Source organism: Excalfactoria chinensis, chromosome 28 (genome assembly GCF_039878825.1).
Source record: "Excalfactoria chinensis isolate bCotChi1 chromosome 28, bCotChi1.hap2, whole genome shotgun sequence".
Classification (NCBI taxonomy): Eukaryota; Metazoa; Chordata; class Aves; order Galliformes; family Phasianidae; genus Excalfactoria; species Excalfactoria chinensis.
In genome coordinates, this window is record NC_092852.1 from 1,408,964 (window position 1) to 1,426,730 (window position 17,767).

Consider the following 17,767-nt stretch of genomic DNA (forward strand, 5'->3'; position numbering starts at 1 on the left):
GCTCAAAGTGTTCTGCTGGGCGTGCAGTCAAGGCTTTGAAGCAGCTCATGAGCCATTAGAACCATATAGAACCATTAAGGTTGGAAAAGACCTTTAAGGTATTCGGTCCAACCACTCACCTACCAACAACACAGGCAAAGTGGGACCCCCTCAACAGCCAAAAAAAGCTGAACAGCAAAGCTTGACAGACAAAACAAAGACATGATATTGCACCTGGAAGTGCTCCCTGCTCCCCACTGAGGTCCCAGTCCCGTGCTGAGAGCACCCCTGGCATTCACATCCCTCTCCCTGCACTTTGTTTGCTCTCCAGCCTTATCAAACCGACGCAGAACCTCTGACACACAATCTTTGCTCAACAGAGAGTTATTTATTTGCAGAGGACGAACGCAGGGAGGGCAACACCCATCGCCACTCTCTCTGCTTGGCTGGCTGGCTGCCCTTGTGTGGCCCTCAGTTCTAACACAGCCAGCAGAGCATTAACAGCCTTGTATTTAACATTACATGCTCAGGGGTTTCTTTCAGGTGCCCTATGGGCCGGTAGCTCAGCCCCATTGGTGGCCGTTGGTGGCCGTTGGTGGCCCCTGCTGCCATTTTGTGCCTCTGAAGGAGGATGCGGCCCCAGCTGCCCAGCGCCTCCGTGCTGCTGTTGTGGGTCCTGGCCAGCACTGTTCCCTCTGGGGTGGCCCCATGGTTGTCCTTGGAGGTCCTTGTTGGTATTGATGGGATGGAGGTGGCCGATGGGCGGTTTGGGGAGCAGTGGGGGGGGGGGGAGGAGGGAGCTGGGCCTGTTGCTGTGCAGCTTCCACACAAAACTGCAGGTTAAAACTTTGTCTGTCCCCAAACCTGATGAACTCACAAAGCTGCAGAGGCTGGGACACCCCCACTGATGTGCAGTGAACCCGAATGCAAGAAATGCGCCTGCAACCGGGTACAACGCGCTTCATGCAGAATGAAACACCCACATTTTTCTCTCCAGAATCAGCGCTCCAACTGCAAACACTAAAATAAAACACAGCAAGTAACACAGCAGATGGAAACAAACACCACCGAGCGCCGCCTGCAAACACTGCAGCCAATGCACCAAGGGCTGCATTTCAGCCCCACAACCGACTGCGTTCTGTTCTGCAGAGTGCGGACGGCGGCCGCTCATGGATGGCATCTCAGGATCCAGGATTGTGGGCGGTGATGATGCCCCTTTGGGATCGTGGCCGTGGGCCGTCAGCCTCCAGGTGCACCTGGTGGGGGTGGAATTCGCCCACGTGTGCGGCGGAGCTTTGGTCAGTGAGAACTCGGTGCTCACCGCCGGCCACTGCGCGACGGGACGGATGTGGGTATCAGTGCCAACAGCCGCTTTGCTGTGCATGGGGAAGGGGTGGTGGATTTTGCACATCATCGCTTTGGGTGCCTTTAAATGAAGAGCAGATGAACGGGACGCGGGGTGGGCAGAGCTGTGCTGATGTAGGACCCATCCGCAGCCCCGTGGGTGGGATTCGGATCAGTTCTTTTGGGCCCAGCTGATGTTTCTGTTAGGCTGCGGGCTTCCTTTTTTGCTTTGTTTTCCAATAGACCTTTCTAAATAAGCAAAGCAAAGGCTTAATTGGCCTTTCTAAACAAGCAGAGCAAAAAGAAAATGTTGCAATACTCAGCTGAGAAATGCAACAACTCCTTAGTGCTCCATTCCCCACCCCTTGTTCCATTCCCATTCCTTTTTCCTGCCCAACAAGCAACAAATTAGACACAACTCCTTTTCTTCACCAATGTGGCCACAAACCTTTCCAGAAGGGGCTTTTTTAGGCTTTTTTAGGTTTTTTTAGGGTTTTTTTTTGGGTTTAACCCAAACCCATGCTGCATTTCGGCCATCCCAACAGCGCGGTTGCAAAATCTGCACAGAAGTTTTTTTGCAAACTCATGCTGACTGAGTTCTCCTTTAGGGACCCGTATTATTGGAGAGCAGTGCTGGGCACAGATCACCTTTGGAAACACAGCAAACACACAGCAAAAAGAAGCATCTCCCACATCTCCGTGCACCCCGAATTCAACAGACAGACGTTTGAAAACGACATTGCTTTGTTTCAGCTGCGTTCTGCCGTGCGATACAGCGATTACATCCAACCCATCTGCTTACCTCCTGCACACCCTCAGCTGTACGCTGACAACAGAACAAAGTGCTTTATCAGCGGCTGGGGACGCCTAGCAGAAAAAGGTGAATGTTTGTTGATTGACCCCATCAGCTCCGGTGCTTTTGGTCCCTGGAGGTCGCTCAGGTTGTGCTCTCACCCCATTTCATCCAGCTGAGGATCAGCTCTCAGGGCTTTTTTCCCATTGAAAGCAGATTGAGGCTGCCCAGGTGTAACTAAAGGCAGCGGCACGTGGCTTTCCTGCTGAGGGTAATGCAAATAAAGGAACAAATGGAGCTTTCGGGGTCATGGTCCACTTAAAAGCTCTTCCAAAAGAGCTTTTATCTCGAGAAACATCAGCTCTCACAGAGTGCCCTCAGATCAGAGGTTTCAAGAGTGGCAGCTCTGCCTCAAATTCCCTTTAACCACAACAAGTGCAGGTGATGCAGCCCCAGCTGGAGCTTGGAGGACAGCTGAGGACTGTGTGTCATCGTTAGAGCAGCACCTGTGGCATTTCCAACGAGCCACACTGTGCCATGGGAAGGCAGACCTCTGTGCTAACACACATCTGAGCACGCACATGGGTACCTTTAAGCTAACAAAACAGGACAGCACAGCAAGAGCCGCTACATACAGCAGCAGTGCCTGACTTTTCTATCTTCCACTAAAGGCAAAACTTCATCTGTGCTGCAAGAGGCAGAAGTGGAAATCATTCCTTCCCGTGTCTGTAATGGCTCTGATGCATACGGAGGTCTGATCAACGCCAACATGATCTGTGCTGGCTCTCCATCAGGAGGAGTTGATTCCTGCCAGGTAAAAAACCTCCCCCCATAGAAACCATGGAGGGCAGCCCAGCGACCACTGTCCATAGCATCGTTAATGAAAACAGCACAAATGCTACAATGAAAACAGATCCGACTGGAAAGGGAGCATCACAAATAGAAAGGGAGGTGAGGGGGTGGCATCCAAGACCCCACATCTCAGAAAGAGCTCGGCTGTAGGAGAGGCTGAGCTAACAGGAGGGACACAGAGGTGGTGTGAGGGTGCACACACACAACCAGGTGCTCAGCAGCAAGAGCTGAATAGAAATGCTGAGCTCTCAGTATCTCTCCCCCAGAAGCAACAGCTCTCAGGTCAGGAGCCCTGTGCTAAAATTGAGGCATCAGCTGCGATGCGGAGCCATTTGTAATTAAAAAACAATGCATTCATAAGTGTGTCATTAGTCTGATAGACTTCCTGCTTCCCTCAGCTCTTTTTCTCTAAGCAAGTGATTTGGCACAGATTCAGGCTTGTGTTTTCGTCTCTGTTTCCTGGTTCTTGCAGACGTTCGTTGTCAGAATGCATCTCCTGCACACAAAGAACAATGATACTCAGGATGCAAAGTCAGAGCCTGTTTCTGACCCTACGCAGCTCCACGTAACTCGTTCAAATATGTGGATTAATTCCTGGTGCATCTAAATCATTTCCTGGAGGGGAATATAGTCGCTAATGTACGTTATTGTTTATCTATAGGGAGACAGTGGAGGGCCTTTGGCGTGCCACTACCCCACGGCCAACAAATACTACGTGGTGGGGATCACCAGCTTTGGGCTTGGCTGCGGCCACCCCAATTTCCCTGGGATCTACATCCGATTGGCTCCATACAGAGGGTGGATCAAATCCCAGCTTCTGCTCAGCAGCTCAGTCACAGCTTCTGCCTGCACCGCCCTTACCCTGAGTGCCGTAGGGATGGTGCTCCTGCACACTTCTTAAGGCAACATCAGCACAGCTCGGCCGGTCCATTCAGCTCCTGTTCCACTACAGATCTTGAAGCAATAGTACATAATTGTGTCCATCCAATCTGCATGTGTAAAGAACGCTTTAAAAAGCCTGGAGTCGTGTCCTTTCTTGTAAGTGTAGGAACTAAAGCAAGGTAACAATAGTTAATGTACACATCCATCGAGGTAACAACAGTCAATGTACACGTCCATCGGTGTTTTGTAAGGGTGTGAGGCTTCAGACTGTGCTAACCTCCCATCCTTTGCAAGGTATGAAGCAGTTACGTGAATTCATCACATTAAAACTCATTAGTGTATGTCACAATGACAACACTGATAATAATGTGAATAACAATTGTCTGCTTGTCAGAAGGTTTGATATTTCACCCCCTTATGCAGCATGTTCTACCCTCACTTCAAGGAATGCTGCAATACACTGAGCTGTAAAATCTTGGCATCCTCACAACAAAACATGATTTCCTTGAGATAAATTGGTGGCTTTCTCTCGTGTAAAGCTTCTCCCCATAGACCTGCATGGGGACGGTAAATGTGAGAGCTTTGGGTTGATGAGAGCAACCCTAAAAGCGTGAAATCTAACATCAAAAACATGGAGCAGTGCTCCCAAACGTGTGCATTTCACTACCATCTTTTCTGCCTTTGATCTCCATACTGAAAGGAGAAGAAAAGGTAACGACCTCGACCCTAATAATGAAAATGAGTACAGGAACTGCACCAGCTGGAAATGCTTTTCCCTACCCTACTTGTGTGCTTTCCCAGCTGTCAGAAACTTACTTAGGGATTATGGAATACCAGCACGGCTCTGTGGATGGCACAGACGCTCCCTCTGCTGGGTGAATGGCAGCAGAACACACGATGGTTTCAGCTCTGAGAGACCTGAATGGAAACAAATACCTGCAGAAAGGCCAAAGGTGTTTTGCACTGATGACTGCATGGCAGGATACAGGTGGGAAGAGATGGTGCTGCTCCATCATCACACAGCCTTCTAGCCGCAGTACAGACCATTCAGAGCTGCTGCAGTCGTGGGTTAATTAAAAGCCAGTCGGATGAGAAATAAGGAACATCAGAGTTTTAAGAGTTATCTTTTGGTGACTTTATTTACCAAGGTCAAAATCTGCAACCATCTAATTGTTTTGACAGATATTTACAGTTCATATAAAGCACGTATGTTGGTTTGGAACAAAACAAGCAGAGCAGTATTTGCTACTACACCTCTCACTCTCAGGATACAGGTTTTGTTTCTCTTCCTGTCGGATGTTACAAAGTCAATCCAGAAATCAGTACTTTGTGATGAGCGGTTACTTAAAGCACAAACCCGTGTTACTGGTAAATACCTCCGTGATGAGAAATTCAGCTGCTCTTTCCAAAGGATAAAGGACTGTCTAAAGGTCCTAAAGCATCGCTCCGTATTTGCTCCACTTGCTGAAATAAAGAATTGGCCACCATGTTGGTTTAATTTTTGTACAGTCTTAACACGTGATAACTTCTTTTATGATGATGATTCTGTATTACAAAAGAAGGTAAAGGAACGACAGCACGCAGTGAGGATGAGGATATGAGGATGCTGCACAGAGGAGCTGTCACATCAGTCCCAGCACTGCAGATCAGTCCCTCTGAAGCGCACACACACACATTGATGGCAGAGTCCAATTCTGGAGGTGCTGAGCACCCCCCCAGGAGCACTTCACTCATCTAATGGCTTTCTCAGCATTGCTGGTTATGGCTGATGTGCAACAAAAGCATTCTTTTTGTGTTCGACACGACTGAGAACACGAGTGTACGCTCCAGTCTGGCCTAAAGGAAATGTGTTGTGGATGATGGACGTGTTCTATTCAAGAATAGCCTGGAATAAAAACGTTTATATAGCCTGCTAACAGTGGGACTGTGGAGCGCAGTGTCTGCCTCACAGCACTCAAAGAGCTCTGCTTGCTCAGAAAGCCATGAGTTCAAAATGAGTAAAAATAAAAACACGGAAAAGCAGCACAAATCTGGGGAGTGAGCACATCTCCTGACTTCATTCAGGTCCGAGCCAGCACAACACACACACACACACACACAAGTAGCTCTAACACCTTTTGCACAGCGTAGCCCATAGTGCGATTCCCAACCGACAGATCTGGAAGCAGGATTCGATCCTAACTATGGAGAATAGTGTATTTCTTTACCACGCAAGAAGCACTGAGCACACATTTGTCTGTGTCACAGAACGGCAGAACAGCTGAGGTTGGAGGGAGCTCTGGGGGGGGTAAGGAGGACTCCCAGTGCTACCCCAGCACTGTGCCCATATGGATTTTAACACCCCTGGTCACATCAAAAACAACGTCTGCCTGAAACAAATCAAAGTGATACCAGCCAGAATCTGAGAGCAATCAGATCAAACGTGCAGATATTATCAACTGTAGGGAAAAAAGAAGCCCCCCCACCCCCCCCCCCCCCCAGGATCCATTTCTTCTGTAAGCTGCCTACAGACATATAAAACTAATTCAAATATCTCCTACACCAAAGAGGATCTCATTTGGACTTTGTGCTATCCATAAAAATATACGCTTGAAAATCTGGTTCACAAAATATTCCATTTGTTTACTAAAATGAAATATATAAACTGTCAAAATACGTATATAAACTTAATTTTGGAACTTGTAAAGATCACAATTCAGCTACAAAATATACCGACCATCTACCTGTTTTCAATAGAGTATTTGCTTACAAAGATACCGTTACTTTGCAAAATATTGCCTACTTTACAAAATTAGTCCAGAAGTTTTGCACTACTTTCAGCATACAAACCACAGAACCTCATGAAACCCTTTGGTATATTCTTCTGTCCTCTGCTTCATCGTACTTCTGTTTGGTTTACATCCCAAAGCACAGTAGAATCTCCAGACAGAATAAGCAGTGCATATTTCATTGTACAGATAATCAGCACACCGTTTCTTGTTCCATTATAGATGTCTATCAGGCCCAGAAACTAAAACCAAACCATTATGAAATCACCCTCCAGAAACTTCTGTGCACCGTCCCTCATTCTAGCAAGCTGTGCTTTAACATAACTGGATGTGTTGAGCTTTCTGAAGCCAACACCACTCCATGCACCCCAGGCATTTTCAGGGCTGTTCCTCTCGCTGCTTTCTGCAGATCCTTTCCTAATCTGATAAACACAGCAAACACTGAAGGAAAAACAAAACAAAACGAAACAAAAGGAAAAAAAAACCTGTAAAACTGTCAGCTGAAAAAGAGGAAACATAATTTAGGCCTCAAGCACAGGATTAGCTTCTTATCACCTGCACCTGTAAATAACAACTTACAGGCTCAAATTAAAATATTTACATACAGATAACTGAAAGGAAGAGCAAGGATTGAAAGAGTTAAGAAATCAAAGCATACACTGGTTATAAATGTTACTAACAATGTTAACTATGGCAAGGATTCCATTCCATCCACGTTTTAATTGAAACCAAATAATTGTCCCCGTTACAAGAGGTAAAAACTTCTAATCACCTGCCTGGTAAAACGCCAATGTCCTTTTGTTGTAGATGCAATCTTGACTGTATATAAAGTTTCCAGTTGTGCCAGCAGGAATTGCGGTGAGGTTTTCTCGTCTCTTTATTTTTGTACTCTGTCACCAACACGTTGTAAATAAAAGCTATTACAGTCTTTAGGTTGTGAAATCTAGGTAGAAAAGTTTCACTTTTGACCTTTTCATCTAGTTAAAAAATTCAGTATAAAAAAAAAAAAGAAAGAAAGAAAAATTCTCCTCCAAAATTTCCACAGTCCACCAAAGTTTCACCTTCTTTTCTTACACACTTTTATGACAGTAAAGATCTTTCAAAGTTTTTAGCTCTTCAATTAGAGTTTTATTCTGGTTTTCCAGGACTGCAACTCGGTTCTCCAGACATTTCACGTATTCCTTCTTCTTCCTACGGCACTCTCGAGCAGCTTCTCTGCAATACAGACAGAAGTTGTTGTTATGTATCTGAGATTTATCTCTTGTTTTTGTATCACTGTTACAATAGTGACCAACGTGAGGGGAGAACTGAAATCGCAAACAACACGAATGGAAAGCTGCACCACCGCAGGTGGAAAGCATGACGCTGAGCAATACCTGGTAACACATATCGATCTGCAGGGAAAAAAACAAACTGTTTTCTTTAGATGGTGTGGGACAGAGCACGTGGCACCCAGCTTGATCAAAATGCCCAGTTTTTGGTCACTGTTTGCAGCACATCACACTGATGGCACAATCAAGCAGTGTTAGCCTACAGGACTGATCCTTGTCCTCTGAAGTCTCATCACCCCTGATGAGGAAAGGCTGAAGGAACTGGGCCTTTTTAGCTTGGAGACTGAGGGTTGACTTCAATAATGTTTATAAATACATAAAAGGGGTCAAGAGGATGGAGCCAGGCTCTTCTCAGTGACATCCAATGATAAGACAAGGGGCAGTGGGTGAGAGCTGGAACACAGGAGGTTCCACAAAAACATGAGAAAAAACTCCTTCGTGGGGAGAGTAACAGAGCACTGAATGGGCTGCCCAGGGAGGCCGTGGGGTTTCCTTCTCTGGAGACATTCAGAACCCACCTGGACACATTCCTGTGTGACCTGATCTGGGTGATTCTGGACTGGATGATCTTTAGAGGTCCCTCTCAATGCCTGACATTCTGTGATCTCCGCATGTTAAGTGAACCAACCGAGGCAGCCTGAGTGCACTCACATACCTGTTCTTCATCAGCCTTATCTCTCGTTTCAGCTGCGGGTCGTCTGTCTTACTGGACTGTGATGTCAGGGTGACAGGAGATGTCATGACCACTGTCTGAGGGAGGGACGTGGTGGTCGGCGTGGTGCGGATCTGGTACGTCTGCATGTCTCCTGATGCAGCTGTGGTGGTCACACAGCACAACGTGTCAAAACAGCATTAGCAAAACACACCTGTGTTACTGATCAGCACTTGTAACCAATCCCATACTCACTCTGCACTACCACCTGGTTGCTGGGTACGAGTATCTGCTGGCCATCTGATGTCTGTGCATACTGCAGGATTGTTGTCCCAGGCTGAGTCCCGCCAGCATTCGTCATGGTTAACGTCTGCAGGCCTTGCACTCCGTCAGCACCAGCACTGGCCAGCTGCAAGCCATTTGCAGCAATGGCAACTTAAAGAGAAAGGGACACGCAAGAAAAATATCTGTAACTGTACATTATAAAACACAGATAAAGCTGCTCAATGTACATCTCTTCCAATTGGCAAATCTGTACCTCAACCCACTGCTGAAAAGCATTGCTGATTTCAAAAGGCTTTTAATGAACCCATCCCTAGGACCAATGGTAAAAAAAAAAGGTGAGAAACAGCAATATGAACACCAAGGGCACCATATGAACGCAGAGGACAAGAGGTCCTCCAGGCATTCGCCTGTGTCCCACAGGGAGCCTCTTGGTGCAGCTCTCAGATATACAGTGGTACCTGATCACACCTTTCGGACAAAATCTAACAGACTGTTGCGTGCTTCATAAAAACATCCTTGGAACACCTTGTCTGAATGTGCAAAGATTAAGATCACAAAGAGTTTATCTGGAGCCTTTAGGCACCAGTCTACTTTCAGATACTAAACTGTGCTAATGTTATTAACTATTAAATAACCAAACCTTCTGAATTTCATCTTAGTCTCAATGCATAAGAAACAGAACTGTATTTCACTGTAACTTTAGCAGAAATCTGTGCAGGCAGGCACACATTTTGTACAACATACTATACTGTCCAGTGCTTGTCTGGTAGATGGGAGTGGGAACAGACATGGACGTAACAGTAGAGACCCCAGGACTTTCCTCATCTCCTTTTCTATCCCGTGTATCTTCAGAAGAGAGATCTTTCAAAATTTTTCTATTAAAAAAAAAGAAGGGTTTATCAGCTGTATCAACATTCAAAGATCACAAATTACTGCAGTAACAGTTGCCAACTGCTATCCCTATTTTGTATTGCAGAAATGAACACTAATTTTTTGATAGGAAAGAGTTTGAGGATTACCAGAATTCTGCATGAGGCGACTGTGTCCAACGCTTTCTGTAATTACATCTCCGTAAATTTTACATTCTAGGTTTCTTATTTAATTATCTGAATCATTTCATGATTTAAGAGCAATTCAAGACAGCTACTCATTTATAAAAGATCTGTACGTGCAGGTCAGCGCAAATCCCACATTTTCAGTAATTATCCTCTAAAAGCCTGAAATCCTCGGACTGGTAAACCTGCAGTGTGAACCTGCACCACTCAGAGTAGATTTCAGTAACCTGCAGTGTGCCAGAAACACTTCGTACTGAAGTCTGTCTTGTACTGCAGCTGCATCATTTCATTTCAGTATAACCTGCATCACAGTTTCCACCACAAACATTTTTCCAGGGGTTTAGAGCTGGCCTAGGAAGGGATTTGTTTGAGCTACAACGTGATCCTGTTCTCCCAAGAACAAACCTTGGATATGCAGTTAGAACCAGTTTGCTCTGTCTAACGTCTGAATAAACAAGAAAGGAAAAGTAACCAGAAAGTTACTTCAGAAAAGTTTAGAGTAAGACCTTTGGCTCTGTCAGCATACGGTGAGACTGCTCACTTGCTCTCTGCATTTATGACATCATGGAGTGAAATCAGAGCTGACAATTTTCCCTGGGTCGCATCACCTCCAAGTCAACCTCCAGTCCATTAAGTCAAAGTTTCCCTGCAGTAAAGGACAGCTCTCTGGCATCCTCAACTTGAGCAGTGCATGAGCGGATCCAACACGTGTTTCAAGAGGAGGAAAACAACGCAGGGGTCGATGGAACAGAGCAAGCTGTCAGAAGAAACTGCTTTTTGGGTTCAAGTAACAGCACAAAATAAAGTGTGTGCAGCACTTACCGATACGATGGACGACGTGCTAAGATCCCCCGAGCTTTCTGAGTAGAGCCTATGCTGTCTGATGAGTCCTGAGAATCCTCACTCTCAGATAAAGAAGACACCTAAAAAACACATCCCATGTGGTTACCCTGTGTGCTACTCAGCAGAAGTGCAGAACAGATTACACATGTTAGTCTTGTATGACATAAATGCAGCTGATAACACAGAGAAAGAAAAAATGGTAGATTTCTAGACTCAGTGCTGTCTAATTTTACATCGCTGTAAAAACAAAGGATGTAAACCTATTAACTCCCTATAAAAAGAAAACCTGAGAGATTCTCCCACCATAAACTGACAAACCACCACCTGAAGCCAACTGTTCTATGACTGCGGGGTTAATCCGACCAGAACTTCTAAAAACAAACTGAAGAAATACTAATAAAACTCTTAGAAGCCCAACTACCTAAAAAGCTGATGTGGTCTGCAGATGCACGCTGCTCCCACAGATGAATTTGCCTGAGGAGGCCGAGGAACAGAAACAGGAACACCATTTATGTACAAACACTTGAAGTAAATGTTTTCTGCAGACAGGCAAGCAGCATGTTTTGGTGGCCAGAAGCTGAGAACCAAGTGACTGATGTTTAAGGCAGAAGCATATCAGGGAGTAAATATGCAAAGTATTATCTCCAGCCTTGTCCCACTGTGCTCTCAGCCAGCTGCCAAGTGTTATTCCTTTCCTTGAAGCAATTTATTAAACAGAAGCTAACAAAACATGTATTTGTACTTATCTGTGTGCCAGCAAAAAAAAAAAACAACAAGAATGCGCACAGCTCTGAGAAAAGCTTCTCTCATTTAACTGCTGCTGCTGCCTCGGAGATAAAAAGCACAACCTACTACCAACACTGGAAAAAAAAAACAACAACAAAATCCACATTGCTCATGTATGACTTTTTCCCCTCTCAGCAACAAGGCCACGATGCTCATAAATTACCCAAAAACATAAGGGTACCTTCAGTGGGGACCCTGCAGTCAGACTATAACAGAAAAGAAGCTCAAGACAACCCAGTAAATCAGGTGCTGAGCTGTTTTCAGCAAGGTGAAATGTGTTTTCTTTTCCATTATCAGTTACAGCATCGATGGTAGCTGAAGAAGTGTCAGTGGCTTTCTTTTCATGGTTTATCAGTTGAATGTCATATGAATAGATAAGCACAGCTAAAAGGATGAGTAACCAAGGAGTGTTTCAGTGCAGCTCTTGGGTGGATTGCTGCAGTCATTTCACAGTGTAATTTCAGTGCCACGCTGCCCGGAGGGCTCTGCAGCCCAGAACTGAATGGAGCTGTAACAGACTCAGCTGTTGCTCCCCAGGGCACCTCTCTGAAGTGGCTTGTGCAAAAATCACATGGCGAGTGAGTAAGCAAGCAGAGCAGTTGGGTACCACAGAAATGGAGTCATAGCACACGTGGTGAGCAGCCAACAACTCCCTCACCATCACTCAGGTCTTCCCTTTCCATTTTCTTCACTGGGAAATTCAGTGCTCTCCTTGCTGAGTTACTGAGCAGGCTGGTTGCATGTCTGCTAAGAGCATCAGCTAGAAAGCTGTGGTTTGGTTTTGTCTGCTTTTCTTTTTTTATAAAGGGAGGTAAGATCAAATAGTTCAATTTCAGTGACAATTTCAGCACTACAAACAACTTCTACCTTGAATATTCAGCAAAAACAATGCATTCCCATCACCCTTTCACTGCACTCACTCTCACAGAAGGGCAGCACTTAGCAGACTAAGCTGCATCAGACAAGCCTTTACAAGTCTTCTTGTGCGTGTAGAACAGGATTCTTGGTTATTCAACAGACACTCTGTGGTTACCTGCACTGTTTGCACCTGGGGTGAGTGGATTACAGAAGAGGACTGTGCTGTCTGAATCACACCCTGGACCTGGACTTGCTCTCCAGGAAGCTGAACAACTGTCAGAGGAGCAGGACCTCGCAGAGACATCTGCAACAAATCAGAGATCATGAACAAAGCACAGCTTGTGCAGCAGCCAGAACACATGAACACATGAAGGAAAGCTAGAGGAGAACATGCATCAGCAGAAGCTTCTTTGAAGCCCAGTTAAGTCCCAGAAGTCAGCCTTTAAAGAAGTGCATTTTTCAGGTATATATCTGCACGTGAAAAGGCAGAAACTGCTACTTATTTGCCTCAGGTGAGGGAGGAAATCAAGTACGCACTATGGGCAAATGATTAAAGTGTTGCAACTTAAATACAGGTCGGCCTAAAGGAAGGACAACGGAGCAGAATTCCTCAGAACCACAATGCTGAGGAGAGCAGAGCTCAAGTGCTTCATATTTCGCCACCAGTGTTCCCAGTTAAAGGCCCACATTTACAGCACTCCATCTTTTTTAAAGGTTAGACTCCATCTGAAAAACACCTCAGATAAGCAGAAATCTGAGTGCTGCTTTTTGCCTTTGTTTAAGCAATGTTATGAAGCTGTTGTGCAAAGACTTCCAAGGTAAGAACTCACAGGAGTAGAGCACAGAAGCGAACTGATCTGCTTGGAAAGGGCAAGGCAGAAGGGTGGTATGAAAGGTATCAGCCATGAGAGTAAAGAAGGCAGGTAGGGAACAAGCAGAGCAAAGAGCAGATTTTTCCGAGTAAAAACTATGGCATCTCTTAAAATATTTTGCTCCTTAATGTTTTGCAACTATCAATTTCAATTAATGTTGTAGCTGAAATCTAGGCTTAACTGGCAAAACTTAATTACTGCTGCTGCTCCCGTATAAAACACTGTAAAATAAATTACATCCTATTGGGTCTGCAGTGGATTTTTGCATGAGCCTTTGCACCCGAAATTCATCAAGTTACACACAGTAGATGCACAAGTTTCCTCACTTCTCCACTAGTTGTATTAATTAAATCTGCAACGTGTGACAAGCTGAAGGAATCGTTAAGACTCACACTGATAACCTGGCATTTAATACTACCTGTAGCGCATTGCAGTGTCAAATTGCACTGGCAACCTTATGTAAAACCAGATCCAAAGATCAGCCCGATGCAAACCAACAGCAGGACGCCTGCTGGTGCTCTGCTGTCTTTGACTCATGCAGTTATCCAGGTTTTGCATCAAATTTAGAACGCTTCCATAGAGTACACAGAGGACAAGCTGCAAAACATTGGTTCACAAGAGTGCTGCAGGGCAGCAGGAGCAGACTTTACCTAGAGAAAGGTGCTTCAGATGCAGACATTTGAATCACGAGGAAGTCAGGTTAGAGCTTTGAATGTGATGTTACCTCCAGGAAACTATGTCAAATTTCCAACTCCATACGCTTTATCACATTAAATATATTCATGCTGGGCTAAAATCCAAGTGTTTCCATGGTGCTGAGCACCCAGAACTGCCATTGCTACAAAAGGAGCTGCAAATGCTTCTTCTGAAAAGAACATGAAAGTCAGGCCCTCGATTCGTTACCGAGCAGCTCCTGCAAGTCAGGCTGCTGGCCATGTCAGAGCACATCCCACCCAACCCAACTGCTGGGCTGCACCTGCCCACCTTGCTCACACGACATTAATTTTGGTCTTGTGAATACACACCCTTTTATTAATTGTGCTGTCCATCAATACGTCTATTTCTCTCAACCTTCTCTCGTTTTTTCCTTCTCCAAGTGTTTCTAAAATTCAAGAATTAATACAGTTTGTAGCACGTGTGAAAATACCATGGCTCTTATCTACCTCAAACGTTTGCCGAGGTTTGGCCCAGGCTTTACCTGTTGAGCAATATGAGAGAGCTGAGCTGCCTGCAGTGCTGTACCTTGCGCAGCTGAGGGCTGGGAGGGCGGCACGGAGCTGCTGCTGCTCTTGTGCACCTCTTCCATAATCAGCTACAAGAGAAGGAACAAGTTAAATGGGTTAACAACAAAAGGAGGTGGGAGCCCGAGCAAGGTTTCAGAACGTCTCGGTGCGTGGTTCTTTTAGCCTCACTTGCACCTTTTTAATCAGTTCAATTAGCACGCTGCCTCCCCAGGCCTCAGAGCAGCACAAAGCAGCATCTGCAATGACCCCAACACTGCTGAGTTCTGATTGCTCAGGCCCAGTGCTGAGCTCTGCTGTTAAATCCATTTACCAATATCCCAGAGTTTCGGTGAAAATGCACCATCAGATCACGAGACGGAAGAAGAAAACCTAAACAAAAAGCAGCTTTTAAATAAAATCATGTCCCCGACGTTTCTCCAAGCTCGCAGCCAAATCCATCTTCCAGCAGCTGAAGGTACAGAAACACAAAGCAGGAGTTCAAAGAACACACAGCTGAGTTGGAAACCCTGCAAGAAGAAATTGGTCTCCGTATAACGAACGAAGCAACGCTTCTCTCATCTCCAGGATTTTATATTTAACCGTTCAACGCGACTTGACAGCAAAGCCCTCCCAAGGCTGGGGGATACGGCGGTGTAAAAATGCATGCTGTGAGGTGGGGTGAGTGGGTGGACCAGCCGGGAGCAGTAAGAGATGATCGGTGAGCGTTAAAACATTTTGTCACAGAAGGTTTCAAACTGTTGAGAGGACAGTTGCTATGAGACTGGAAATTACATTTCTTTCTGTGGAAATGTGAGTCATTGATTTTTCCCTACTGAGATAAACCGCAGCTCTCTCAGCCTGACGTTTTACTCAGAGGGTAAAAAGTCAGCACGCACCAGGAGCAGAGTTTGTTCACGCAATGAGGAGTCCCAGGGCAGAACTCCTAAGGAAGTCACTCAAACCTGTGCTTTACGGAGGGATTAGTGAGGAGAGAGCAATGGTTTGGTGCTACGTGAAGTTGTGTCCTTCGCAGTGAGGGACAAACAAACACACAACCCAGCCTCCCACAGCGCTCACTGCTGTGACACACAGCAATCCACCCATTGCTTCAGCTGCAGCAGCACGAGGAAGGCTGAATTTCATGGTGGGTCCATGGGAGCAGTGCTTGAGCTGCACCCAAGCAGCCCTATAGGCTCCCTTCTCCCATTGCTGCCATGCGGAGCTCGCTTCAGCATCTCGAGGGCTGTCCAGCTTTGTTTTAAGGAGATAAAACAGAGAAGTGAAAGCATTCAAACATCTCAAAGCTACAGAGAGCAGAACGAACTGCAGCCATCGCAGCTTCGTAAACCCCCTCCTCTTGTTTTACCAAGGAAAATCTGCATTTTGCACCTGGGCAAAGGGAGATACGTGCCAAATGTCACCAGTAAACAGGGCACTGTCAAACTGAAATCCAGTCAACAGCAAAAAAACTCACATAAATTTCCAGCGCTGTAGAAATAACCCATTCATTTCTGTAGTGCTAAACCACATTCCCCGCTTCCCCCACTCTTTTACTGGTTGCCTCTGCTTGGCTGTCCCATGAAAACTCAAAGCAACAGCAAAACTGACTGCAGGAAACAATGAAACTGATAGAAAACCACTCAAAATAAACAAACTGGGGAGCGAGGGCAGAAACCCTTTGCTGATCTTCCTCTGAGAGGTGTGAAGTTGTACTTACAGGAATAAAGAAAACAAAATATTTCCCATTACAAAGGCATTTTCTCAAGTTCACTGCAACAAAGGTTCAGCTGACATCCATCAATTTTGGTAAAACAAAAAGAAATTTGGCAGACGAATTTAATATGGTGAAGGTTACTCTTGTATTTATAGCCTCCATGGGATGGTACCTTGCACTGTTTGGCTTTGCACGCTGCCTGACGTGCCTCTGCCCTGCCACAACAATCCACGCACCTGGAAAACCAGGAACTTGGCACTGGCAGGTTCTCTGGTGAACACCTGGAATGCTGATTGCCATCTCTCAGCTCTCAGAAACCGAGTTCCAGTGAAAAACCTCAGCCTGAAGCGCTCAGCTCAGAAGTACCAAAGATAGGAGATAGGAGGGCTGCAGCCTTCAGAGCGCAGCTACAGCTACCTCCAGCAACAGCAGAACATACATTTATCAGAAGCAGTTGTGTAGTTTGGGGTAAAGGAGGGTTGTTTTTTCACTGTTCCACCATGAGGGGATCTGAACTTGCAGCACTCTGCATGAAAACCATTTTTTAATCACTAGATTGGCAAGAATGATGCTTTTCACACCTCTGTGCAGCTGTGCCTCACGATTACTTTAACTTACAAGAAAGGATGCTGCAATGGCTGCACATGGAAGCATGTATTTGTTTGAAAAGTTCTAAGAACCGACCGCCACCGCTTCCAATTCCACTCCAGATGCCAGTTGGGATCCGTTGCCTCAGGTGGAGCCCCAAAGCACAACTGGGGGACAAAGGGTTAAACCGAGGAATACAAAAGCTGTGTATAAGGCAAAGCACTGCGAGCTGCAGCGGGGGATCAGCAAAGGAAGAACCCACGTTGTGGTTCACCTTCTTAAACCCAACAGGTGGAAGGCCTGAATGATACTTTGGTATCGAAATGTTGTAATCGGGAGCCATTCTTTAAAGACTCTTTCAAAGTCCGAATTCAAAGAATAGCGGAGACTGAATTTTTCTTTTCAACTGCAAAGCGTTAATCATCAGATACAGGCGGGTACAATCACAGAAAATAATCCCAACCGTTTGGTGAAAATCCACTGAAATTCTGGATTCCTTAATGCCTCAGAATGCACCATTTCCACAAGGAAACGCTGTTGATAAAACACTTTCTACTATATCCTACAACAAAGACGCTTCGGGAAAGTGTTTTTTTCACCCTGAAGATGGACAGAGCTGCAATTCTTTTACCAGGAAAGCAGTCAGGAAGGCAGCGAGGAGCCCTGACTCAGTGCCCGCTCAGCTCACAGCCTTGGATGCGTTCTGCCACCGCACCGAGCGCCCCTCACAACTCCGGCTGTACTTTCCACGCGTGTTTCCTTCCACTCAACCCCCTTTTCTGCTTTACTCAGTGCAATGAAGCTCAGCAGCGCTCTGAGCTCGGGAAACAAAACCCCGCAGCCTTACGAACGGGTGTGGGGGGGGGAAAGACGGCCCTGTGGGAACCTCAGTATTTATGAGGGAAAACGTCACCGTGATCGTTACGAAACGACACCATACGG

General features: G+C 45.8%; 2 protein-coding genes across 3 annotated transcripts; one reads left to right on the forward strand and one right to left on the reverse strand.

Moving 5' to 3' along the window:
• The first annotated feature begins 143 nt into the window (after positions 1-143).
• Positions 144-6,306, forward strand: TMPRSS12 (transmembrane serine protease 12). The gene is made up of 5 exons (XM_072358140.1): positions 144-713; positions 1,129-1,327; positions 1,932-2,203; positions 2,788-2,930; positions 3,630-6,306. The coding sequence occupies exons 1-5, from the start codon at positions 611-613 to the stop codon at positions 3,867-3,869; spliced, it is 957 nt and encodes a 318-aa protein (XP_072214241.1). The 5' UTR covers positions 144-610; the 3' UTR covers positions 3,870-6,306.
• ATF1 (activating transcription factor 1) lies at positions 4,967-16,968 on the reverse strand. Of its 2 annotated transcripts, none has more exons than XM_072358138.1 (8): positions 14,855-16,968; positions 14,499-14,612; positions 12,604-12,732; positions 10,764-10,864; positions 9,631-9,761; positions 8,857-9,036; positions 8,605-8,764; positions 4,967-7,833 (listed from the first exon to the last, which is right to left on the reverse strand). In XM_072358138.1, the coding sequence occupies exons 1-8, from the start codon at positions 14,885-14,887 to the stop codon at positions 7,689-7,691; spliced, it is 993 nt and encodes a 330-aa protein (XP_072214239.1). In that variant the 5' UTR covers positions 14,888-16,968; the 3' UTR covers positions 4,967-7,688. The 2 variants fall into 2 exon arrangements, with proteins under 2 accessions (XP_072214239.1, XP_072214238.1); XM_072358137.1 differs by lacking the exon at positions 14,855-16,968 and adding an exon at positions 14,326-14,402 and having other exon boundaries at positions 14,499-14,605.
• Between the last annotated feature and the right edge of the window lie 799 nt (positions 16,969-17,767).

Coding starts and splice junctions, on each gene's coding strand:
- TMPRSS12 (XM_072358140.1), top strand. CDS start 611: ATGCGGCCCCAGCTGCCCAGCGCCTCCGTGCTGCTGTTGTGGGTCCTG. Junction 714..1,128: donor GTCCTTGGAGGTCCTTGTTG/GTATTGATGGGA, acceptor TCTGTTCTGCAG/AGTGCGGACGGCGGCCGCTC. Junction 1,328..1,931: donor CACTGCGCGACGGGACGGAT/GTGGGTATCAGT, acceptor GTTCTCCTTTAG/GGACCCGTATTATTGGAGAG.
- ATF1 (XM_072358138.1), bottom strand. CDS start 14,887: ATGGTGCATTTTCACCGAAACTCTGGGATATTG. Junction 12,733..14,498: donor TCTCTCATATTGCTCAACAG/GTAAAGCCTGGG, acceptor GATTTGTTGCAG/ATGTCTCTGCGAGGTCCTGC. Junction 9,037..9,630: donor GACAAGCACTGGACAGTATA/GTATGTTGTACA, acceptor TTTCTCTTTAAG/TTGCCATTGCTGCAAATGGC.